At 43.5% G+C, this 23,533-nt stretch overlaps 1 protein-coding gene across 2 annotated transcripts in view; it reads left to right on the top strand.

Moving 5' to 3' along the window:
* The first annotated feature begins 826 nt into the window (after positions 1-826).
* The window catches only part of tenm2a (teneurin transmembrane protein 2a), a 141,769-nt gene continuing 119,062 nt past the window's right edge, over positions 827-23,533 (top strand). For both annotated transcript variants that reach the window (XM_071903567.2, XM_071903575.2), the window contains exons 1-2: positions 827-1,052; positions 17,853-18,146. In XM_071903567.2, coding sequence (XP_071759668.2) covers positions 827-1,052; positions 17,853-18,146 — 520 coding nt within the window. The remainder of the gene's footprint in view (positions 1,053-17,852; positions 18,147-23,533) is intronic.

A 23,533-nucleotide genomic window follows, 5' to 3' on the forward strand; every position in this document is an offset into this window, starting at 1 on the left:
TGGGTGTGTTTGATTATCCCTTACAGCCTCTAAGGGAGTGGGATTCATTCTCACTCTGATAATGAGGGAGAGACTAGCAATGCCCTCAAGTCATTTCTCCTCTTCTTCCATCCTTCCTGTTGCATTCGGCTGCTTTTCTTTCTCGCCCTTTACCTCTTTCCAATCTAGATTATCTCTGTGTCTTTCCCCATCAGTCTGTCTGTCTTTGTCTCCCTCCGCTTTTCACCCTCTTGTTTCTTTATTCTCTCGCCCTTGTTCTTGTCACCATTATTTTTGTTGCAGGCTTGTGTACGCATGCGTGCGTCGCCTACACCAGTTAAGGATAAGCCATGTTTGAGTCATTTTCTGTTTTTATGTTGTAGACCCAAATGCTGCCTGGCCATTTGTCAACAGCCTGGTCGATGGCACACTATCTATCTGGCCCACAGCACTGGCAGCTCTGTTTCTCCCAACAATGGGCTGACTTAGCCTGCATCAATACGCCTATGTGTGCATGTTTGCCTGGTTGCTCAAGAGTCTGTTCGCTGCCTTCCCTCTTACCAAACTTTCCCTGTAGATTCTCTGGGGAGTGCAAAGCAAGAAGAGTGAGTCACAGCAGTGCATCCATTAATTTTGTACTAACCTTTTGCTCTCTTTTCCTCTCTCTGCATCTCCCTCTCTCTATCTCTGTTTTCCAGGTGACTGAAGTGGAGATTGACATTACGGAGGCCCTCTAGGAGGCCCCTCCATCTCCCCCACCACCTCCTCCTCCTCCTCCTCCTCCTCCTCCTCCTCCTCCTCAACTCCCTGCTTCCATCTCTCCTCCCCGCATCCCCATCCTCGAAGCATGGATCTGAAGGATCGGAGGCACCGGTCCCTTACCAGGGGTCGCTGCCCCAAAGACCCCCACTACAACACCTCGTCCCTGGATGCAGATGAGTGCCGTGTGCCCACCCAGAAGTCGTACAGCTCCAGCGAGACCCTCAAGGCCTTCGACCATGAGCAGAGGCTGCACTATGGCGGCTGTGTGACTGATCTGGTGCACCATGAGGCTGATGAGTACTCCAGGCAAGGTGGGTGTCTGGAGTTGCAGCTCCGTGCAAGACCTCTTTCTCATACCCTTTTTAAACTATTTATAGTTTTGGGCTCGATCCATAGAGTGCTGGCCCAGACAGATTGCCAGCGTCCTGCAGAAACCACATTACCTGCAAAAAGTCAACTTTTCAAGAGTTGAATAAAACTCTCTGTGGTATTAAACTGATTTTCTCAGTGACATCCATGGATTTTATGTATTTTACAACACCTCATCAATTATTTAGTTTAGCTAATTTGAGTTTATTTGTACAGTGATAAAATATAGTAGTGGAGTAATTTAAAAATACAGTGGTAAAATACAATGATAAAATAAAACAGGAAGCAGAGATGCAAATTGCTAATTTGTGCAGATTTAATAAAAACCCCAAAGGGGCTTAAAAGATTTGGCATGGTCCCAGGTTCATGGAACATTTTCTAAATGTGACAGATATTGCAGATTGTCAATTACAGCAAGAAAGCAAAACTGGAAATACAAGGACATAGCAATTCCCTGTTAAAAGTTTACCTATTATCTCTGCTCTCAGCACATCTCCAGTATTTATGGCAAATCATATACCTGTCCAGCATGTATGGTTGAGCCCAGTGTAGTTTGGTTTCACAAAGTGAATCACTGTTGTGTCTTAGAGCCCTTCTAGTTCCATTGTGTGGTTCTACTTTTTTCACATGACTTGCCTAACCATCTACATACTATCACACAGTCAAGTGTCACATTGCCATACATATACAAGTTGTGCTATTGTATATACTACTATATTGCTGCTGTTTGGTGTGAGGCCTGTGCATCAACCTGTTACTGTAATGTAACCAGATGGTGTAAAAGCTGCACTTTGCTGCAGAAGACCAAAGAAGACCTTTAGCGCTGGCAAGCCTGTCGTAATGAACTTCTGTACCCCCCGGTGAGCAAGTCAGCCGATAGGCCAATAGGTCATCTCTAAAGGGGCGGGCCTAATCTCACAGGCATGTCTTTAGAGTGTGTGTGTGTGTGTGTGTGTGTGTGTGTGTGTGTGTGCGTGTGTGGGTGTGTGTGTGTGTGTGTGTGTGTGCGTACGTACACACTTGCCTGTGCACACATGCGTATATTGCAGAGGGACATGAAACAGGCAGTATTGATCCCTGGCTCGTGAAGGGAGTCAGACTCAATGGGATTGATCTGTGCTAAGCTCTGTTTTCTCTGCATGGACACAGAGACAGGGAGGGAAGAGAGCTCAAAGCAATAGAACAGAACAGAGCAAAGCAGAATAGAATCTTTAAAATCTTTCTAGCCCAACTTTACCACTGTTGAAGAAACCCTTGATGGTGTTATCAAGGTTTTCGAATGGAATGCCTTTATAATGACTTAAAATGATGTACAGCCCATCCAAGGTTTGAAAGGGTTGATATACTGTCAAGGTTTAATGTCTGACCTTGCATGATTTGAGATAATTAGAAAAATGTCTCTATCTGATAGTAATTCAAATAACTTTTTAATGGCTCACTTATAGGGAGAATATTTTTTTTGAGAAAAGAACAGAACAGCATACTTTGTTCTACAGAAGCAAAGGTAAAGGTGGAACAAGGAGGATAGATTGGCAGGATAGATGAAAGCCTGAAAGTCAGTGGTGTGTGCTGTTCGGACACACTCCACTGCCGCACCAAGCTGACCTCACACCAGGCAATGTGACTGGTCGATGCCACAGTCCTCTCAGCCTATCAGCTCCCTCTAAAGCCCAGAGCCACAGATGCATCGTGGGAAGTGTGGCCACAGGAGACCAACAGTGTTGCAGCACCATATGGACTGTCACACCACAGGAGGAGGAGTAGTGATGGAAGGAGGGAGAAAGAGAGAGAGAGAGAGAGAAAGAGGGAGAGGGAGAGAGAGAGAGAGGGGGAGAGAGAAGGAACTAAAGAAACTTTTCTTGATATTTCCACCAGTTACTTTTATAGCCAGAACATAAGAGAATGTGGGATTGTGTCAATGTTTTTGTTCTTTTAATATCTAGTAATAGTTTAGAGGCAAGATGGGAAGGGATAAAATGGGATATGAGAAGAGACTGAATTCCGACAATGTTCTTGTTGTTTTTTTGAATATCTAACAAATGGTTTGGAGGCGAGATGTGATATTTGAACTGACCTGAGATATTAGTAATTCATGCGCTGCTGTGGCACGCTAGAGAATATTATTATCTTTGATTAAATTATAATGATGTTGTATGGGGGCGCCATCATGGTGTTTTCGCTCCTTGTTAAGAAGTTTTGAGGTCATCCAAAGCTGTTCTCAGACTCTGTAACTTTGCTCTAATGGTGACGTGCAGCATAACCAATTTACAGTTCTGTGGCGTGTTAATGCATATTGATTTGCTCATACATCTGTCACTATATTTATGTGTGAGACAAGCAGGTGTGAGTCAAGCACAGGTGAGAATGTGAATAAAGCATTGAGTGCTGGGGCACGCACACTCTCACACACACACACACACACTAAATCTCAGTTCCATGATCCTGAGATGCATATTAACTTGCCCAGTTGGAGGAAAGTGCATACTATTACTGCTGATCTCTATCCTGTTGACTTTCACCGTCCATCTCTCTTCTCTTTCACTCAAAATCTCAGTCTCTGTCTCTCTGTCAGCTGCTACCTTTGATTTACACAATGTAGGGTTACAGCTGAAATTCAAATGTTTTGACATCAAAATGTCAAACATATCAGTTTATCGGTCTACTGAGCAGAGCGTTGATAAGAAAATACTGCATACTGTATACTGATACTGTAATAAGGTGCCTTAATGTTGGAATTTCATTGCTATTCATGCAACTGTAATTATTTAAACTGTGAACCAGGTTGTACAGAGCGTTTGCATATTATGTGCAATTAATCCATTTTATTCAGTTCAGTTTGGAATATCAATGTATTTCATTGTTCTGAACACTTCACTCTCCCGAACGGCCCCTCATCCCCAAGGGGTTTTGATAAGGGAGGTTCAGCTGTGTCTTCCTATTGATCCAAAGGACCCCCTGCTTTCGTTGGATCTCAACCCCGCTGTTTCCCCATTACACACCCATTAGTTGGTCTGCTTGAATAAGCACAGCCAATTAACACACTCTCTTTCCTCACCATAACGTGCCGCAGCCTCGTAAGTTCATTAGAAGTATTCGCGATACCACAAAGAAGCATATATTTGGAAACATAATTCTTCTTAATGAGGTATGAGCTTCATTCACATATACCCAGAGACATCATCTGTTGCATTTATCAACACCTTTATTTGCGTATAAAATGGCAACCTGTCTGCATGATGATGAGCAGACGTTTGGAATTCCCAGTTTCTATACAAAAAATCAGATAATGCCATAACATGTTTTCATAAGCAGATCAACGCCGTCTTGACAAATATATAAACCTTAATATGCAAACTCTTATGCCTGAAATGAAGCTTCCACTTGCGCCTCCCTGCATGTGTTGTTACTGTGGGCAGCGAGCAGAAGTACACCACCCTCCTACTTTCTCTCTCTTTTTGTTTGTCTGTTTTTCACCTCTCTGATCTCACAACCCATACTGTAAATCTCTCTATGTCTCTCTCTCAGACTCTCTCTTCCCCTCCTGTTCGGTACCCACCCACCCCCCAGTGTGTCTTCCCTGCAGGCCCACCTCTAGACAGCAAGCTTTATCAGAGCCACTGGAGTCTGTAGGAGATCTGGCCTTTCCCTTTAGGAGGACCTAAATGAGCCCCTCTGCATTCCCTTCTGCTTTCTTGCCCCTAGGGCTAGAAACCATGCTGAGAATCCACCACCCACCTGCCGGCCTGGACACTCGACATCATCTGCTTCCCTTACTCCTTCTCTCTCTGTCTTGCTCTCTGATTGTCTCTCTAGCTTTCCATCTCTCTCTCACTTTCTCTTTTTTTCTCACTTTCTATTTCTGACTTTCATGTTCTCTTTTCCTCTCCTGTCACATCTCTCATGCCTACTTTCTCTCTCTTTCTTTATCTTGTTCTTTTTCCCATTCCTCTCACCCTTGCTGTTGCTGTGATGTTGTATTACTGGTCAAATCGCACATTATCCCATTGTATGTTGTGGCTTTCTCCATGGCTTTAAAAACCAGCACATTGGGTGCAAATGTGTGCATGTGTGAGTTTGTGCATGGTTGTGTGTGTGTGTGTGTGTGTGTATGTGTGTGTGTGTGTGGAGTGGGGGGTGGTTGCTATATAAGTCATTTTGGCTGGTCCTCCCTTCTTCAAGGGATGGTCTAGGGTTAGGACTTGGATTTAGGGTTAAGGTTTGAACTAGGAGTAGGTTTAAATTAGGATACATTTAGGGTTGATTTAGGGTTATGGGTTAGGGAATGAATGTAGCAAATGGAGGGTCCTCACAAATATAGCAAGACAAAGTGTGTGTGTGTGTGTGCGTGCGTGCGTGCGTGCGTGCGTGCGTGCGTGCACGCGCGTGCACACGCTCGTGTATGTCTGTGCAATCGATTGCATCACAGTAAACCTGGACTGTTGATGATCAAAGAGAGAACAAAGCAGCTGCATGCTATTAAAAATAAATGACTGTGAGATTAAATGCAGTCCTTCCCTTCTTTCCCTCATCCCTCTTTATCTCCGTTTCTCTTCTCCCTGGCGTTCTGCACCATTGCCAGCTAGGGAAACTCAAAAGTATCCTGTAGCTGCGGCAATAGAGCACAGGAGTAGCTGAAGAATATCCTGGGGGCGACTCTCCTCCACTCCTCCACTCCTCCACTCCTCCAAACAATCCCACTCACCCCATCCGTCCATTTGCTCTTTTAGAGAAAGGAAACTCTGGATGTGTCCCGAAACTCTTCATCGCTGCTCCTTTCCTTTCCTCCTTCACTACCACTCATTTCCTACCAGGTGGAGGAGAGTGGATAAGCGAACAAAGAGCTGATGGCAATTACTGATGAAGTGGCCCAATCACACTACATTAACCGTACAGACAATAGCCGGGCCTGTTCATGACCGGCCTACATAAAGTGCCATAGGCCTGGTCGGTTTTGTTCCAGGATGCAACGAAATATCAAATACACATTATACATAACATCTATCATGGCATGTACAACTTCTTCTTCGATTTATATGTGAAAAACCTAAAGAAATGAAATGACAATAGAATCAAGGCCAAAGACAAGTTAACTGTGGGCAGCTTCACACATGGGCGGGAAATGTAAAGATAAGGATACTGGATACACAGGATACTCTTGTTGATCCTTGGTCGAAGCTGCTTTGTCTGTGGGTTTTCAGCAGCTTCTTTTGTCTCCTACACTGTTGAAACAGTCTCTAAAATGGTGGAGCAAGAATCAATTTCCAGGTGGAGGAAAAGGAGGAGGTGAGGGAGAGAAAAGGAGGAGGCATTTTTGAACAAAAGTGTGTGGGTTTGCATGTGTGTCCCACACACATACATGGAGGTCTCTAAAGGAGAACCTCACTCATAGTAATATGTGGTCCAGTATATGACAGTGCACACTCATAAAGACACACATTCAGGTTACTGTGTGTATGTGTGTGTGTGTGTGTGATTAATAGTTGTTTTGGGACTGAGTAGTGTGACTGGCACTAAGTGCAGGTCTATGTGAACCTGAGGTGCCCTTGGGGTTCGCTCTATAACATTATCCACACAACTGAGAGTAGACCGCTTTATACTTTCTCAAATCCTGTCTACACTGTGAAGGCGCTAGCTATTTAGCACTGATGCTGGCACGGGTGTACGCACACACACGCACACACACACGCACGCATGCAAAGATTGGGTAACAAACGAGACAACTAATAGGCAGAGGCCGGGGAAATGTGTGCTGAAGGCGTTAGCTATTTAGCACTGATGCTGGCACATGCCTGTGCACACACACACACACACACACACATAAACACACATACACACACACAGACACACACACAAAAAGATTGGGTAACAAACAAGACAATTAATAGACAGAGTCCGGGGAAATGCGTGCTGACATCTGCAATTTTCCTCGAATAAAAATCTTTCCTCAGACAATGTTGTGTGGGTTTTGTGAGAGTTGAGTTAATCTATGTTTACTATGTAATGACCCTCTTTGACTCTGCTTTGGCAGCTTTTGATAAATGAGGCAGATTGTAAATGTCACAGTTATCAAGTGTGATTTTTTTTTTTTCTCAGCCGAGGCGCTTGCTTCCTAGGCTGTAATTAAACATGTTCCCCAGCCTCAGAATTTGACTCTGTGCGTGCGTGTGTGTGTGTGTGTGTGTGTGTGCCCTTGTGCCTTGTGTGCCACAACTCATGCACACATGTGTGTGTCTATTTTTGTTATATGTATTTGCTCCTTCTTTTGCTTTAGTAGAAAAATATGGAACTGATTTGCATTCCAATTTATGTTGTTGCATGTGTAAATTAACTTCTATCACTGCAGGATTAAGATGTAGGAGACAAAGACAGACATAAAGAATGAGGCTATAGATTCAGAGTAAAGTGATTTAGAAATGGTTTGCAGGGTTGGAGGTAGAGAAGATGGATGGATTCAGGGGACATGGGCTGGAAAGGATATGAGCATAAAGAGAGAGGGGGGATAAAATGAAAAGGAGCAGACAGGAATAATTGCAACATCAAGAGACGCATAGTGTGTTTACATACACGACACCTTCTTATTCCACTTACTTAAGTAGTCTTCGAGTAACATCATGTAAGCATCGTACTTAACCATTAAACTGTTTGTGAGAATCCAAAAATCACCTCAAATCTCATTGCCTTGGCATCCAAGGATGTGTTGGGAATATTCTGTTTTGAATATTCAACACAGATTCCGAATATTCAGCATAAACACATGAGCATTCATCAATAGGATGCATATAAATAGCTGTGCATATAGACATTACCTGCTGGCAGTAGGTTCTGTAATACATTGTCTGCATATGATGGGGTTTCATGGCAAGGGACAGGTTTATTTGTACACTGTCTCCCAGTGTAGCTTTAGCCTCTTATCCAGGGATGGGAAGTGTTTCACTGGTGAGCTTTACACCTCTTTGTGACAAGACCTCCTCCAGAGCGCATTGTGTTATGTCAGTTCCCATCTGACCCACACTGATGTCTTCTGTGCAGACAGATACAGGGACAAGTGTGTTTTTGCATGTTTTAGCCCATTTACCGACCATTTTCCAAAGCATACCATACTTATTTAGATTTTTGTGCATTTACTCAATTTTCCTTTTATTTTAAAAGACCATACCAGTGTTTTTGCATGTTTTAGCCCATTTACTACACTTGACGCATACCATAGCCTACATTACTACCGACCGCTTTTCAAAGCATACCATACTTTTTTAATTGAACATTTACTCGATTTCCCTATTTTTTTTTTTTATTCTAACATTCAGCTGATAAACCTACCTTAAAATTCTCAGCTGCTCCGGCCAACATTCGTGCCCGGGTTTAGAAGTCATGGACATTTCAATTTAGTTTGTAAAGCAATATTTTCTTCAGGAACTATTGGCAGAGACGTACTTTCTGTTGTGCTTGTGTCTCTGCATGGAAAGCATTAAGGAGTTCGACAGGGAGGAATGGTGCATTCACGTGCTATTGGATAAATTGGAAAAACTTGGAAAACTTGGAACTCTGGTGTAGGAGCCTAAATGCAGTTTATTGATTTTTGTCTAATTAGTATGCAATAATTTAAGTTCATATGTAAGACAGCAGTAATTTACATGGTTCACTGATTTATAAGGAATTGGAAGGAATATTTACAGTATTTACAGGTTGATGTATTTACAGTTTATATTTGCAGTGATGCGATAGTTAATTGTTTGATTCCTTGCACTTAAAATGTGTGTGGATACTTTAAAATGCATAAAATCTCATTTATATTACATTTGTAATATTTGGAATAAGTGATTATGATTGTTGCTTTCTAGTAACTGCGCACCTTTAATTGTCTTTTGGTGCTCTCTCGAGAGCAGAGTTTGGGGGTGATTTGGTGGCAGTCAGGCAAACGGAGAGGGGAGCCACACAGTTTTTTGACCTCTCCTTTTCTCTCTCTTTAGCGATTCTCTATTGAGTTTGCTTCAGTAATTTGATAACTTTGGAAATTGACAATTGTTCTGTAGCAATTATTTTTTGTGTCGAAGTAAACAGTTCAACTTTACCGAGTGGTCCTGTGTTATTTATTTATTTATTTATTTTTTTTGATGTGGATAAGGACGAGGGGAATCGTTGGAGCGTCAAGCTAAGGCTTCATTCATTGGAAACCTACATCTGGATTTTCCTATACTTGGTAGGTAGCCAGACTAACTGTCATATTTTTAAAGCAAGAAAAAGGCAAATCACATCATCCTTTTCACGATGTCCATGTTTGCTTCTATTGTTGTCTTCTGGGTTTGATTTTCCGTTTGTTTGGCAGAAATCCCATTGAAATGATGCACCTTTACCCAGTGTTAACTTTTATTTATTTATTTATTTTTATTTTTTAATTTTTAATTTTTTTTACGTAGACCTTTATTCTTTTTTCACAGGCTATGTCTGCAGAGCAGTATCAGTGATGTTTAAAAAAAGAAAAAGTGACGTTTGTTGAGGTTGCGTCCTCCACGCTTGCCAGATCCGCGGTCTTCCCGGTCATTTGATTTTGGGGCATATGGGGCTGTTTTTCATTGACTCTTGCGCTGGAAATTTTAGCTTGACCTGGCAACCCTCCCTGCTGATTAATTTTGCTTCCGAAAAAGTTGGACGATAATGACGATGAGTAGTTAGCGAGTTGTACTACTTAAACCACGTATGTCCTGGAAATAACAGTTTTTCTTCCCCAGGCTCAGAGTGACAGTAGAGTGACAGTAGAGTCCAAGGTGGTTGAGTCTGTCTGTTAGGTGGATGTGGAACAGACAGTTGGCTAGGCTAACGTTAGCTAACTATCTCGCGCTGCCGCGCTGGAACGATATGTAGCGTTGGTCAGCCTCTCAACAAAACAGTGATTTTTAGTCATTGATAACAGCGCCGAGTCACGGAGAGAGAGTGACAAACACCAGGAGAGAGAGAGATACCAGGTGAGAGACACACACACACAAGGGGGCAGAGAGACACACACCAGATGAGGGAGACACACACACACACAAGGGGAGACACACAGCTCGTAGTTCTAAGAAGTGGAAATCTCCCTGTGATCTGGAACAGAGGTATTATCACAGCCATATTTAAAAATGGAAATACCTTTCACCCCAGCAATTATAGGGGAATCTGCATCAATAGTAATCGAGGTAAAGTTTTTTGCAGCATATTAAATACCAGATTATTGTCATATCATTGAGCAAAACACTTCTTACCCAAACATCAAACTTCAGACCACATGTATACCCTTCATACACTTATTAATAATTATGTCCACCTCAAAACCCAAGGAAAGATACTGTATTTGCATGCTTTGTAGACCTGAAAAGGCTTTTGATTCAATTGTTTTTCCAACTTCTCCAAAGTTGCATTGGTGGCAAAGTTTATGATACAACAAAACCTGACACTGCTGGAGAACTGCTGTAAACTACTGGGCGCAGTGGGCGCTATCCATCAAGCTGGATAAAACAAATATTATGGTCTTCCAAAAAACCAAAAACCAAAAACCCAGACCACAAGCAACCAAATGCTGCTTTACTTTGACCCAGTGCCTGTTAGTCCATCTCTAAAACACACAAGTGTCTTTGTGGAGTATTTTGTAGACATCAGCGGCTTTCTTTAATTAGTTGACTTTTTCTCTGAATGCCATGTACTATGAATATCTTTGGATTGGACCTTGGATTTTTGTATGTTGATGTTTTAACATCTAAAATCCAAGTTATTCTTAAGATTTAAGACTAATTGCAAATTAAATTCCCCTAAAAAAGACCTACATGTCTAACGTCACAGACCAGTCCCTTTATGTATCGATATAATGAACAGTAGTTCACTGGTGTGTGTGTGTGTGTGTGTGTGTGGCCTATATTAGGACTGACCAACTCCTGATGTTGGTCCCCCCACTTGTCACACCAAATTTGCACCCATGGGAATTTCTAGCATTCCAAAAAAGCCTTTAACTTGAACATCTCTAGTCAGGTTTGGCCTCATATTCACGGATGCGAGGTGTTTCACTGCTTAGTGCTACACCTCTCTGTGACAAGACCTCCTCTGGAGTGCATGGTGTTGTGTCATGTCCTGTCATGTCCTGTCCGACCCACACTGTTGTCCTCTGGGCAGGAGTAGAGCTAACCCAGGGATGGATGACATTTGTCACACCTATTTTGGTCCCCTCATTAGGAGGTGCAAAGGCCCTCGCGGCTCTGTTGGGAACCAAAAGAGAGAATGTCATAAGTGTTTGACCATGACGTTCCTATTTGGGCATATCTGTTAGCTCGTTACTGGGCTGCTAATGGTGGTGTAAATGACATGCCACATGCTATGGAAGATGTGTATGTGTGTGTGTGTGTGTGTGTGTGCGTTAACTGGATTTTTGATAATCAACACCAAGACCCCATGAGGTTAACTGCCAGTGTTCACTGTCATCCTGTCAGGACATGTCAGTCACACACAGGGAAGGTAATGTCGTAACATATCTTGGCTACTGCCAGTCACTCACTGTAAGTAGCGAGGAGCACTTGAGGAATGGACAAGGGTGAAAAAAAGATGGAAAGTCAGTTAGAAATAGAGACAGATGCAGAGACAATATTTGTATTTAGATCCACATTCAAAATTAAATATTTTAGTTTCTTTCTTTCCAATTGCACCATGTAAAGGGATTTTCAAACATTATAAATAAACCCCTACCTTGAATCCTGATATGCCAGTGAAAGTTAACATGAATATGCCAGTGTTATAAATAATACTAGATGTGCTAACATTTTATGTGGCTTACTTTTTGCAAAATGCACATTTAGTTGTCAAGATAAAACTTTTTTGTAGCAAGCTTGACAGTATCAGCCTCTACAAATCACTTGCTCTGGCAAATAAGGGTGCGTTCACACCAAGCATGTTTGGGCTGGTTCAGTCAAACTCCTTTACTCCTTTAGTGTGGTTCATTTGGCCTGGTGAGAACGATGACATTCGAACTCATTCAAAAATAACCGCACATGTCATAGCCGCCTGAAAAAGCGTGTCTTGGTCCTCTTCCAAGCGGACTGTGGTGCGGTTTGTTAGGAAACAACCCCAAAACATACGAAGCGGAGCTGGCGAAGCTGGCGAAGCTGGCGAAGCTGGCGAAGCTGGCGAAGCTAGTTCAGGCAGACAACTCGAGTCGTGCTGCCAGACACGTGATACACACTACTCATCGCAACTCATATCCAACGCCGCCCTCGCAGTACGGTACGGCGGCCTATTTAAGCTACCAAATGCACTCGCTCGCTCACTCTCTCTCGCATTGCCTATGCTGCTGCGACGCTGCTCAGACTGCCGATCATTACGACTCAGTTATTGCTGCTGCTTACCATACCGTTTCATCACCCCCACTTCTACCACAGCATCCACCTGTAGGCTCTGATTTCTAGGTTTCCCCCGGGGGGGAAGTTCCCTACTCCCTGCTACTTACTCCCAGCTCTCTCATTTGGCTCACTTAGGTGTATGCTCGCAGGGAGTGACAGGATCAGAGCCTCGATGCCATAATGAACTCTGTATCTATATTTGCATTCATACTAAATAATCTGTTTACGTACGTTGTCTGACTGAAATGATTTTCTGAGTATGTTGTTCGTTGTTTGACTGTTGTTCCATACGGTTTTTACGGGTATAAGGAGATGGATGTCGACATGATAGCCAGCAGTTACTCATGCTTGGAAAACCTATCTTAACAAAATGAACTGAGGGAAAACTGCAGTCTGGACTAAAACTCATATTCAGCTTTTTCTTCATGTATTCTTAGCTGCTATGAAGACCAGAGATGGAAAATAACGGCAAAGAGCGCAGGCAAGTCCATAGTTAAAGTTACAGGAACTAAATATGGATTTGACTCCCCCTCTCCCCCACTGCCAAAACCTTTAATCTCACGGGATGACAAGTTACCAAAACTCTGTCCAATAAATCCATATGACTTATTTTTGCAAGCCTTGTAATTGGGCAGTGTGAACCTAAACAAATAATAAAAAAATATAAAAAACAATTGCAACAAAGTAAACTTTTCAATATGGTTTGAACCAAAGAAAGCAAACTGTAGGTGTGATCGCACCCTAGAGTCACAAGGGTGACACTAGTTCATTAGCATATTCACTCCTGGTATCGGTGTGTGTTTGTGTGTTTGTGTGTGTGTGCGTGCACAAGATTCACTTCATTTTTTACACTACTTCACCTCATCACCATGGAAACCCTGATTTGTAAAGATGTTTATTAGTATTCTTCACTGCTACACCCGTGTGTGTGTGTGTGTGTGTGTGTGTGTGTGTAAAAGAGAGAGAGAGAGAGTAATAGTATGTGTAATTATAGTAATTGCACGACAATCCTACTCCATTCTCACTCTCTCACCTCATCGGAAAGATAACTGTGACCTTCACCCTTGTACACTAGTGTTGCTTTATTCTAGTCAATGCCAAACTACACGCACACACACACACACACACCGAGGTTAGATGCTTTCATATTATCTATTATGCTGGTATATCGTTCAGGTGTTATATACTGTTTCTCTCTTTCTCTCTCAACCAATATCCCTCTTCCTTTTAATAGGAGAGTGAGCAGTCTTTTATTTTTTATTTTTTTTATTGAGACAGTAGGAGGGCTGACAGGAGACAGATTATGAGAGACACAGGAGACCAGGTTCTAGTGGGATTTGATCCCAGGTGAGCAGGGATACGTGAGTCCAGAAGCCAGGGTCTTAACTGTATCGTCTCTGGGTACTTTGCTGTCATTTCTACTCTTTCTTTCACCCTCCAATCTCTTTTTTCTCCTGTGTCTGTTGGAACTTTTCTTCACTAAAGCTAGCTATTATTAGGAAGGAATATCTATGTATAATTTATTGCTTCATAATTCATAGGAAAGAAAACACAAAAGATAACTTAATTTTCTTCCGGATACCAGAGTGCAGTGCCGGTGAATTTTGAATTGGACACAAATGAAAATGGAAAACGTTAAGAAATGACACATTTTTACCGCTATTAGCCACAAAGTCTGGCATTTTCTTAGCTGTGACAAAGAAAAGAAGGCTTTTACTGTTATTAACAGTAATTTCTGCAGTTTCATGGGATTATAGGGGACCATACCGTGCACAGTTGCCTTTGCTTCCTGATTTTAATGCATCCTCCACCCAGGAGCAAATCAGTCCACCAGTTCAGCACTTAAGGTCGAATCAGAACTTGTTTTGAACTGGCACTTTCCCCCAAAGCTGAAAGTGGCATCTCCAAGGGTGGTCCACACTGTAAACCATTGGACCCAGAAAAAGAAGCATAATTGCAGGAATTGAAGCCCACAGGTCCTGCCTGCTTTACATCCTTTATGGAATTACATGGGGTGAGTGAAAGTCAGCCAGCATAATGCAGAATCCTGCTGCCTGTACTTTGCCTGTCAAACTGCTAACAAGCACAAATGATTTTTTAATGATAGGCCCCTCTATCCCACACACATGCTGTTTTACACACACAGACACACACACGGCCACACACATACTGTACACACACAAACACATTACATATGCTTGCAATCACACACATCCCATAATGACAGTACTTTACTGTATTTTATCAAGGGAAGTACAATTGATTTAATGGATCACTTCAAATGCCATTCCCGCTTGCACTATCGTTTTATCGCAGTTCCAACAAGTTTCTTTTTCCCGTGTCTGTGTTGTTTTTGTGAGACTCAAAATGCGGTGCATGCACAGTCCAAATGGTGGTTCATCTCAGGTGCAGGCGAAAACTAAAGTCGATAACTGAAGTTTCACTTCAGTGCAAAATTTCAACCAATGATGGGTCTTTGTCAAACAATGCAAATATCTGAGATTCAGTGTGCACTCTTGTTCACTTGTACACTAGTCACTTTACAGTTCATGCTGTCCTTGCCGGATTGGTATAGAATGTAAATCATGTCTATAAACATCCTGTTTATTTGAGGATCATTTAAAGTATGCTTCAGTTTTCATTTTACTTTGATCATATAGTTGAGGCCCATCTATTACATATCAAATGTAAAGCTGTTGTCATGTTTAAGATTGTAAATGGTAAAAACTATCAGGAAAAACCAACACTACCCAAAAAAAAGTGCCAGATATTTGTTATGTTATTTTTCCCTTGAAGAACCAGTCCGCAGTCTACCATGAAGATTGTGTAACCTAGTAACTCAGTAGCCATCCAGTCTCTCTCTCTCACACACACGCACGCACTGTCTTTCTCTCTCTCTCTCTCTTTTTCCATCTGTCCGTCACTCTCTGTTTTTTACCCTCTCCTTTCTCTCCCCTCCTTCCGTTCTGCCCTTCGCTCTCTTTTCCCCTCTATTAGTGAAGAACGTTCAGTGAAGCGTGCTAGATCGCGCTGCTTTTGTCTGAAAGCACAGTCCAATTCAGCTGTCTACACACACACACACAAACACACTCGCAACGAGTACACCCACCAGTTGACAGGCAGAGAAACGCATGCCGGCACGTACACAACGAACACAGAGACAGACACAAGCATACACCGCTCCCCTCCCCTCCTCGCACACACACACACACACATGCGTGCAACCCAAGGCAGCTGCCAGAGTAACACAGGATTCACCTAATCTATACATACACACGATGCATGTTAATATGTACTGTAAGTATGCAAGTGACAGCAACAATACAGTACAGAAAGAGAAAGGCATTGATCTGATTAGAATGCAGCGCCATATTCACCCCCACATCTGTCATAATATGATATACCTAACATGCGATTGGTTTTCTATTTGTGGAATAACTGAGATAGATTTTCATGTCTGCTTCAAGCCCGCGCACCAATCCATCTTTCTTTGAGTACATGTAGATTGCTGTGGCATCGAGCTGTGTCTGATGCTGATGGTGATAGGGAGTGATTGGATGCTGGATGTGTAATCACTGGTTATGGGATGTTAATTGTATAGAGCGGTGGCCGGTGGGATGTGACGGTAGATACGTATGCGAATGCGCCTGCGTCCGCACACGGACACACACACACACACACACACACATACACTTTTGTATCGTGTAACTGTTTCCTTGTACTGTGTTTGTTTAGACTAGAAGATTTTTTTTGTGGCCCAATTATTGTCATTGTAGCTGGATGAGATAATTTGCATAAAGACTAGTCGAAACTGTAAATGTAGAGCAGACACATTTCCACCGAGCTGCTTGGTGTGATTTGCTGACTGATGTTAAAGAAGCTATGTGTTCTGCTCTCTCAGGCTTGCTGGAGTTCTCTCCTGTCTTCCTACGATACTTCATCTCAGGTATGGGTGCGCAATGACTAGAGCTAGATCCTATGCATATAGTGCTGTAGTGTAAAGTACCAACAGAATGCAAAGATCCTCAGTGTCATGTATAGTAAAGATGGTTCCTTTTGTCGTCCTTTGTGATAAGTTGGAGGAGATGCCAAAGAAGGAAAGAAGACGAAGAATGGTAATATTCCCAGAAGTGTGGCAGTGCTTGTGTGTCATCGTAGCTAGTTGTGTCCTTAGCGCGCTGTAGCCTATGAATCCACCTGTGGAGTGATGTGCTCGCCTCTGCTCTCTAGTCCAGTCCATCTGTTTGTCTGAGTAGAAGTAGCCTATAGCGCCTCTCCCCGCTTCCCAGCTAAGTTTCCGTTCAGTCCCTCCCTCTCCTCGTTTGCCATAGAGTACTTTCAGCAGAACTCTCGAGTTACGGCGAGGCTGTGAAGAGGAGCCATGAAGATCCAGCAGACGATTTTCATCTGTTTAATTCCTCTCTCTGATTGCGTCCGTACGCCTGATGAGTCACAGTTAACCCAGTCACACAGCTGTGTGATTCCCAACGCATTGATTCATATGCTGACACACAATGCCAACTTCTCCCTGCTCTCCTCTTTCTTTTCCCTTGCTCACAAACTGCTAATGAAGTGAATCACAACTGTTTTTTCCCCCGATCCCTTTACCCCAACAGCTGATGGTGAGCGATTGCATCCACAATACTCTTTTAATTAGTATAGAGAATAAATTGGTTGAGCATGCCTTTTTCCTTAATTGCTTTTTCCTCAGCTTGGATTTAATTGGGCTGCAGCAGTGTTTATTGATCTCCTTTGATGTGCTTTAATTTGGATAATTTTATATATTTATTTTGGACGTGACGAGTCGGTTTGTCTTGGGGGGGCCGTAGGCAGCGGGGCCGGTACTGCAGCAGACTGCGGTATATTCCGTGAGCCTGGGGTCCAGTGTGCGATGGTAACTAGGTGGAGAGATGATCAGACCCAGAAGGCAGTAAAGGAGCTCCACCACAGTCTGAGAGGCCTCAAGAGAACAGCTCTTTGATCTCACATCAACACCTCATGAATGCCAATGCGCAGCGGCGAAGGGAGGGAGGCAGGCCTGCTAAGCCAGCCTTCAATACATATTCCTTCCAGCAGCTAGTTTGTAGTTTGTGCCTGACTCATGCTGCGTCATCTCTCCCCCTCCTCCCTTCCACACCAAAGCCCAATTTTCAGCCTCCGCCTCCATAGTTTCATAATTAGTGTGTTTCTCTGCGTGTGATTGTGGGTTTGTTTGCTTGAATAGATTTGCGTGCGTGTGTGAGTGCGTGTGTATGTGAATGCATTTGTTTATTTGTGCGAGTCTTTGTCTGTGTGAGCGTCTGCGTTACTGTTTGTGCTTCTAGTTGCATGTGTGTCCATGCAGTCCCATACTCCACCTGCGTAACACGACTCCTCTCTCCCTCACAGCGGGTAACTTCACTCTGGCCGAGCTGGGTGTGTGCGAGCCGGCCCCCCCTCCCCACCCCGCTGCTGTCCCCTACTGTCCCGACCTGGGCCTGCTCCAGAGGGGGTACTCGCTCAGCGCCGGCTCCGACGCCGACTCGGACCCAGAGGGGCCGCTGTCCCCAGAGCGAGCCATCCAGCTGTGGGCTGGACGAGGCGGGGTGAAGTCCCGCCGCAGCTCGGGGGTGTCCAGTCGCGAGAACTCAGCCCTCACCCTCACCGACTCAGACAACGACAACAAGTCTGACGATGAGTCAGGTAGGACAGACGGAAAGGGCTCAGGGTCGTGGGCTGGGGGATGGAGGTGGGGTCAAGATGGTATGTGTGTCTTACATGCCTCTAAGACCCCTTGAATTGAGAATGAGTGAATGAGTGAAACTAACTGAGGGAGTGAGAAAGAATCGGGAGGATGTGTCGGAGTGATACAGTATGATAGTGATTACTTTAAGGGATAGAGTGCGTGACAATATATATCAAGATACGGTTCATCGATATTCTTAAAATCTTTACACCATAACTCATACAGACAGCCATTATATGAATTACGAGTTGGACGTATTGATTGAGTCTGTTTCTGATCTGAAGAACAGTGGTTGGACCCCCCCAGAGAGCCATCCTTATTTTCATCAATAGCACTTAGCCAAAGCCCTCTAACTCCATCCTCTTTATACCACTTATCTGCTGAGATCTCACCACCGGTCTGTCAGTCTTCAAAAAAATCTTTTGGATATTTTGCAGACAGCTTTGAGGCTGGAGCATTTCTGCTTTTGTGATCCAACACAGAGATACAGTCAGAGAGATGATAATCTTTACTTTTCAAGTGCAGTCTTTCTATTTCTGTAAATCTCCCTGTTAGTGTGAGGTGTCCCAGAGGGAACCTCCTTCCTCTGGCAACTTTGTTTATTGCCAACTTCCCATTTCCTTGTTAATCCTGACGCAGTCGTAAACCTGCGTGCGAGCTTTGCCGAGGTGTCAATGGAGGTTAATGAAAAGTGGATGGAAGGAAAAGCAACAGTCTAATTAATTGAATTCTCGGCTGCCGTGTGTATCAGCCCTGGATCAGCCTCTGTCGGGCTGCGGGCCTCCGAATCAGAGACAACTTCTGTCGACTGATCAAACTACTCAACACCTATTAAACACGTCAAGAAACACCTTCCCCGAGACGCGCCTCTCATCCCACCACCCGATAATTGCTTTGTGGTTAATTACCAAGCTAATCTTCCAGCCGCAGATATCAGCCGCAGACGCCGCGCTCGCTCTCTGTCTCAGGGCCAGGAGAATGGCATCGAGTGTTCTGTCGCCGCCACTTCCAGACCTTGTAAAATAAGCTTCTTAATCCAGCGCTATATGGTGATAATCATTTGCCTGCAGTATGATGTCACTGAGTGTTGATTGTCGAGCAGATCAAAAGTTTTTTTCGCTGTAGAAAGTTTGTTAAAAAATGTTTTTCATGGATATTGCTACACTTCTGCAGGGGGATAACATTTACTTTTCTGAGGGAGGGATTCATATAGATGATTATGCAGAACATGCATCTAATCAAAGGCAATCGAATCAAATTCTAGGCTTGAAAAGTTTGTCGTCTATAGATGAACGTTCAAGGGGACCACCGGCTCACACCTTCAAGCCCGTCTCATGGTTTTATAGACCGGAGATTTAGATCAGGGTTCTGCATCGCTGTCTCCGCCAGCAGGAAGAGATCAGAGGCAGTGAGGCTGACTGATAAAAAGGAGCAGGTGTGTGTGTGTGTGTGTGTGTGTGTGTGTGTGTGTGTGTGTGTGTGTGTGTCTGATCAAGTCAATTCATTAGTTGCTTAGTTCTGAATGAGAAAAAGCTCACCCTTCACACCCAAATCTGCCCCAAGCAGAACATCTGATTGGTGTGTCACGTCTCAAAGCGTACAGCGGAACAATTTTGCTCCAATCAGACTTAATGACCCAACTGGTGCGTGTGTTTTCATGTCTGGATTTGCACATGTGCGTGTGAGTCTGTGTGTGTGTCTGTGTGTGTGTTATTGAGTTCGCTGTCTTTGTGTCTTTCTGCGTGCTTGTCTGTCTGTCTGAGTGTGAGTGTGTGTGTACTCGCATGAGCCCAATGCCTGCACGTGTGTGTAGATGTGTGAAGCAGAAGCGACGGGAGTGTCAAAACAGCAGGAGGAGGATCTGAGGGTCTAATAATAGAGATCGACGGAGGCAGACAGAGAAACAACATCATAAACACATGCTAACAAATCAAAAAGACGGTGACGTGCTAAAACACCAAACAGCATGCTGCACCGCTCTCATCTCGCTGCGCCTCTAACAAGCTTCAGAAGTCTCACCTCCACCTGCTTCTCCTCCTCCTCCTCCTCCTCCTCATCTCCCTCCTCCCACCTTTCTTCTTCATCTTTTAAGGTTGTTATGTGTTCTGTCGCCCCTCATCTCTCCCGCTGTGCATCTCACCATCCCTCGTTATGCTTCTGTCAGTGCAGCTTGCCAGCGTGAATGACAGGTGTCAGTTTAGGGGTCTGAGGTTCCCCTTAAGGGCAGGCGCGTGTGTGTGTGTGTGCGTGTGTGCGTGCGTGCGTGCGTGAACGTGTGTGTGTGTGCAATCTGGATTTCAGATATGTTACAAAAATAGAAAACCCAGAGAAGCGGTGACAGAAATGGTCACAGACCCCGGGGAAAGGGGTTATTGTGTACCTTACTGTGTCTCTCTCTGTGTGTGTGTGTGTATCAGCAGGACGACTGGCTGCAGAGTAATTGATGGATGTTCACACCATATATTTTACAGTATCTCTCCAAACCCATCTTTATCACACTAAGCTTTTTCATCTTAGAATCACAGAGGCATCAAACCAGTAGAAAACCAGTGGAGCTATGGTTTTGAATAATAAACACATCAAAAAACTCCGCATTAAGCCACAAATTAAATTGTTGTACTTCCTTCACACATTGCAGGTTCCCTAACAACATGTACAATTTTTAGATGTTTGATTGTGGAAGAGTTGAAAAGTCTGGAAGCAAACAAAACAAAACCTGAGTCGATAACAAATTAAAGAGTGTGATCCTTTGGATAGATACAATCTTCAGTCGAGGTGCCTAGTGCCTTTGCTAGTCTCAACACAATTAGCACCACATATATTCTTAACCTAAACTGCTAAAACTCAGATGACTGGTAGGGGGAAGTTTGAATACAGCTTTTTGTTGTTTTTCTAACGAGCAATCCTGCATAGATGTGCCAAACAGGGGGTATATATTGGGCAAGGCATTTGCATGTTTGTATGTGTGGGTGTGTGTCTGTATGTATGTTTGTGTGTGTGTGTGTGTGCATGTGCAGAGAGGGAGAGGGAGGGAGATGGAGAAACCGAGAGAGATCAGAATAAGCAATGCATGGTGGTAAATGCGTGTCTTTCTTTGTCCCTCACAGTAAGGAATACGCAGCGGCGTTTGTCTGCTGGATTAGCGACATTCTTCGTTTTTTTCTCTGACACACACCCTCACACTTGCACACACATATGCACATATGCGTGCACACACACACACACACACACACACACACAGAGATTGGCCTTTCAAAGCGTATAAGCAGCTTTGAACAACACACCAAGAAACTGCATTTGTTTTGCTCACAATCCCTTTTTCCAGCTCAACAAAAACACAGCAGATATGTCCTTCGACAGCGGCAATGGACTGTAGTGTACATGTGTTCTTGTGCAAGTCTGTATGTGTGTGTGTGTGTGTGTGTGTGTGTGTGCATGCGTGCATGCTCATTCTCACATTAACTTGTGTACCTCACTTGTATAGATAACTATCAAGTCTCTGACAAACAAGTCTCTCAAACCTGTGAAATGAGTTTCTTAAATCCAAATAATTGATTGATTTCAACATGTGCTTCACTCCTAAATACCAATTACCAACAAGTATTTAAAATCTCTAAATTAGTTTTCTAAATGCAACTCAGGGATTTCAAAGTTTCCCTACATCCAGTTTTACTGTGGCGTATTGAATAAAGACACTTTGCTTTTATTGCTCCTTCCAGACACTATTAAAATAAAGAGACTAGAACATTGACTTGGCAAAGCCAATACAAGTTTAGTTTGCACAAGCAACACAACGAGACAAACAAATATGGGCATAGAGAGCAGCATTGGGAGATTTCATTTGGCCAAAGCAGAGGAAGAGATTTACTGTCACACTGTGCACTGCCTCATAAAATGCCCGTCTGGAAACACAGGCAGGAGAATAGGAGCGCTTGTAAATTCCCACAGCAGTGCCTGGTGCCCGAATCCAAACTGCATTGATCAGGAGGGAGAATGATTAAAACATGCATTAGATGAAATAAGATCAGGCCTTGACATTGATTTAAACCTGAAGCCCAGGGCAGCTTTTATGGCCACGATCCACGGTCCACCGCACGCCACATGCTTGTGTGTGTGCGTGTGTGTGCGCGCTCATATGCCTGTGTGTTTACTTCTCATTAAATAGCAATGTTTCTTAATGAAACAGGCAGAATGAAATTCAACAACCACTGTTTTCCATCGATAAAGCCAAGGTTTACTCATAGACCGACTTATAAACACGGACACACGCCGGCCGCTCACGCCACAGCCGAGCCTCAAGCCAATCGCACACGCATGCTGATTAGCTGCTTTCAGACAATCTCTTTCTCCTCCTCTCCTCCCTCCTTCTCTGGCTCAATCCCTCCATCCGGTAGGCTGGATAATAAATCATAGGGTAGTATTGTGACGTATGTGACAGGATGTATTAATCTCTTAATTAGAGAATGAAAAGGTGGCGCTAAATTTAGTCTGGCCTTTCTGCCTAACCCCGCCCCCGTCTGGGCTCGCTCAACTGCTTGGTTCCCCTCAATGACTCCTCCTCTATTGGACCCCTTTTTTTTTTACTCTCAACATCTCTTCTGTCTCATTATGACTCTGCTTCTTTATGTTGCTTTATTTGTCTCTTTCACGCTTTTTATCAATTTGCGGGTTAATTAAGTTCTTTGACAGTGCAGGGAAACTTTCAAATTGCCCCAGTAAACATCTGCAGTCAAAAGTTTTTGTCAGAGAAGCTGTAATTAGGCTTCATGAAATCTCAAAGTGAGTCCTGATTAACTAATCAAATCTCCTCGCACAGGTGGCAGAGTGCGTGTCCCCAAACTGTCCTCTTCATTCTCTTTAGTGTAACACATAAATCCCACCATAAATCAAACCAAATAAATGTTTAAGTCGTCTGATATGATGTTATTTTGGAGAATTTTTAGAAGTGGATGGCTGAAAGGATTGTCATGTAATCAAGGTAGATTAAGATAATGTTTAATTATAATCATTTTGATTTTGGTTAAAAAGTGGTCTATACTTTGGATTGTACGGATTGTAATTATACCTCACCCACTGATTGTAAGACCTTTTTTTTTTTTTTTTTTTCGTTTAGTGAGTTCTTTCTCAACCTCTGCTAGAATAACACCACAGCCATTCTCAGCACCAGTAAGTTGGTCCATGCCGTTCCTGTCTATCAAATCCAAGCAGCACTTATAGAGCTAGACTGGTGGGATCCCCCAAGACCATTGCTGTCCCCCGGGGGTCTGTGCGTGTGTATGAGTGTATGTGTGTGTATGTGTGAGAGAGAAAGAGAGAGAGCTTGTCTGTGTGTAGGCGTGTGTGT

This window comes from Centroberyx gerrardi, chromosome 16 (assembly GCF_048128805.1).
Source record: "Centroberyx gerrardi isolate f3 chromosome 16, fCenGer3.hap1.cur.20231027, whole genome shotgun sequence".
Classification (NCBI taxonomy): Eukaryota; Metazoa; Chordata; class Actinopteri; order Beryciformes; family Berycidae; genus Centroberyx; species Centroberyx gerrardi.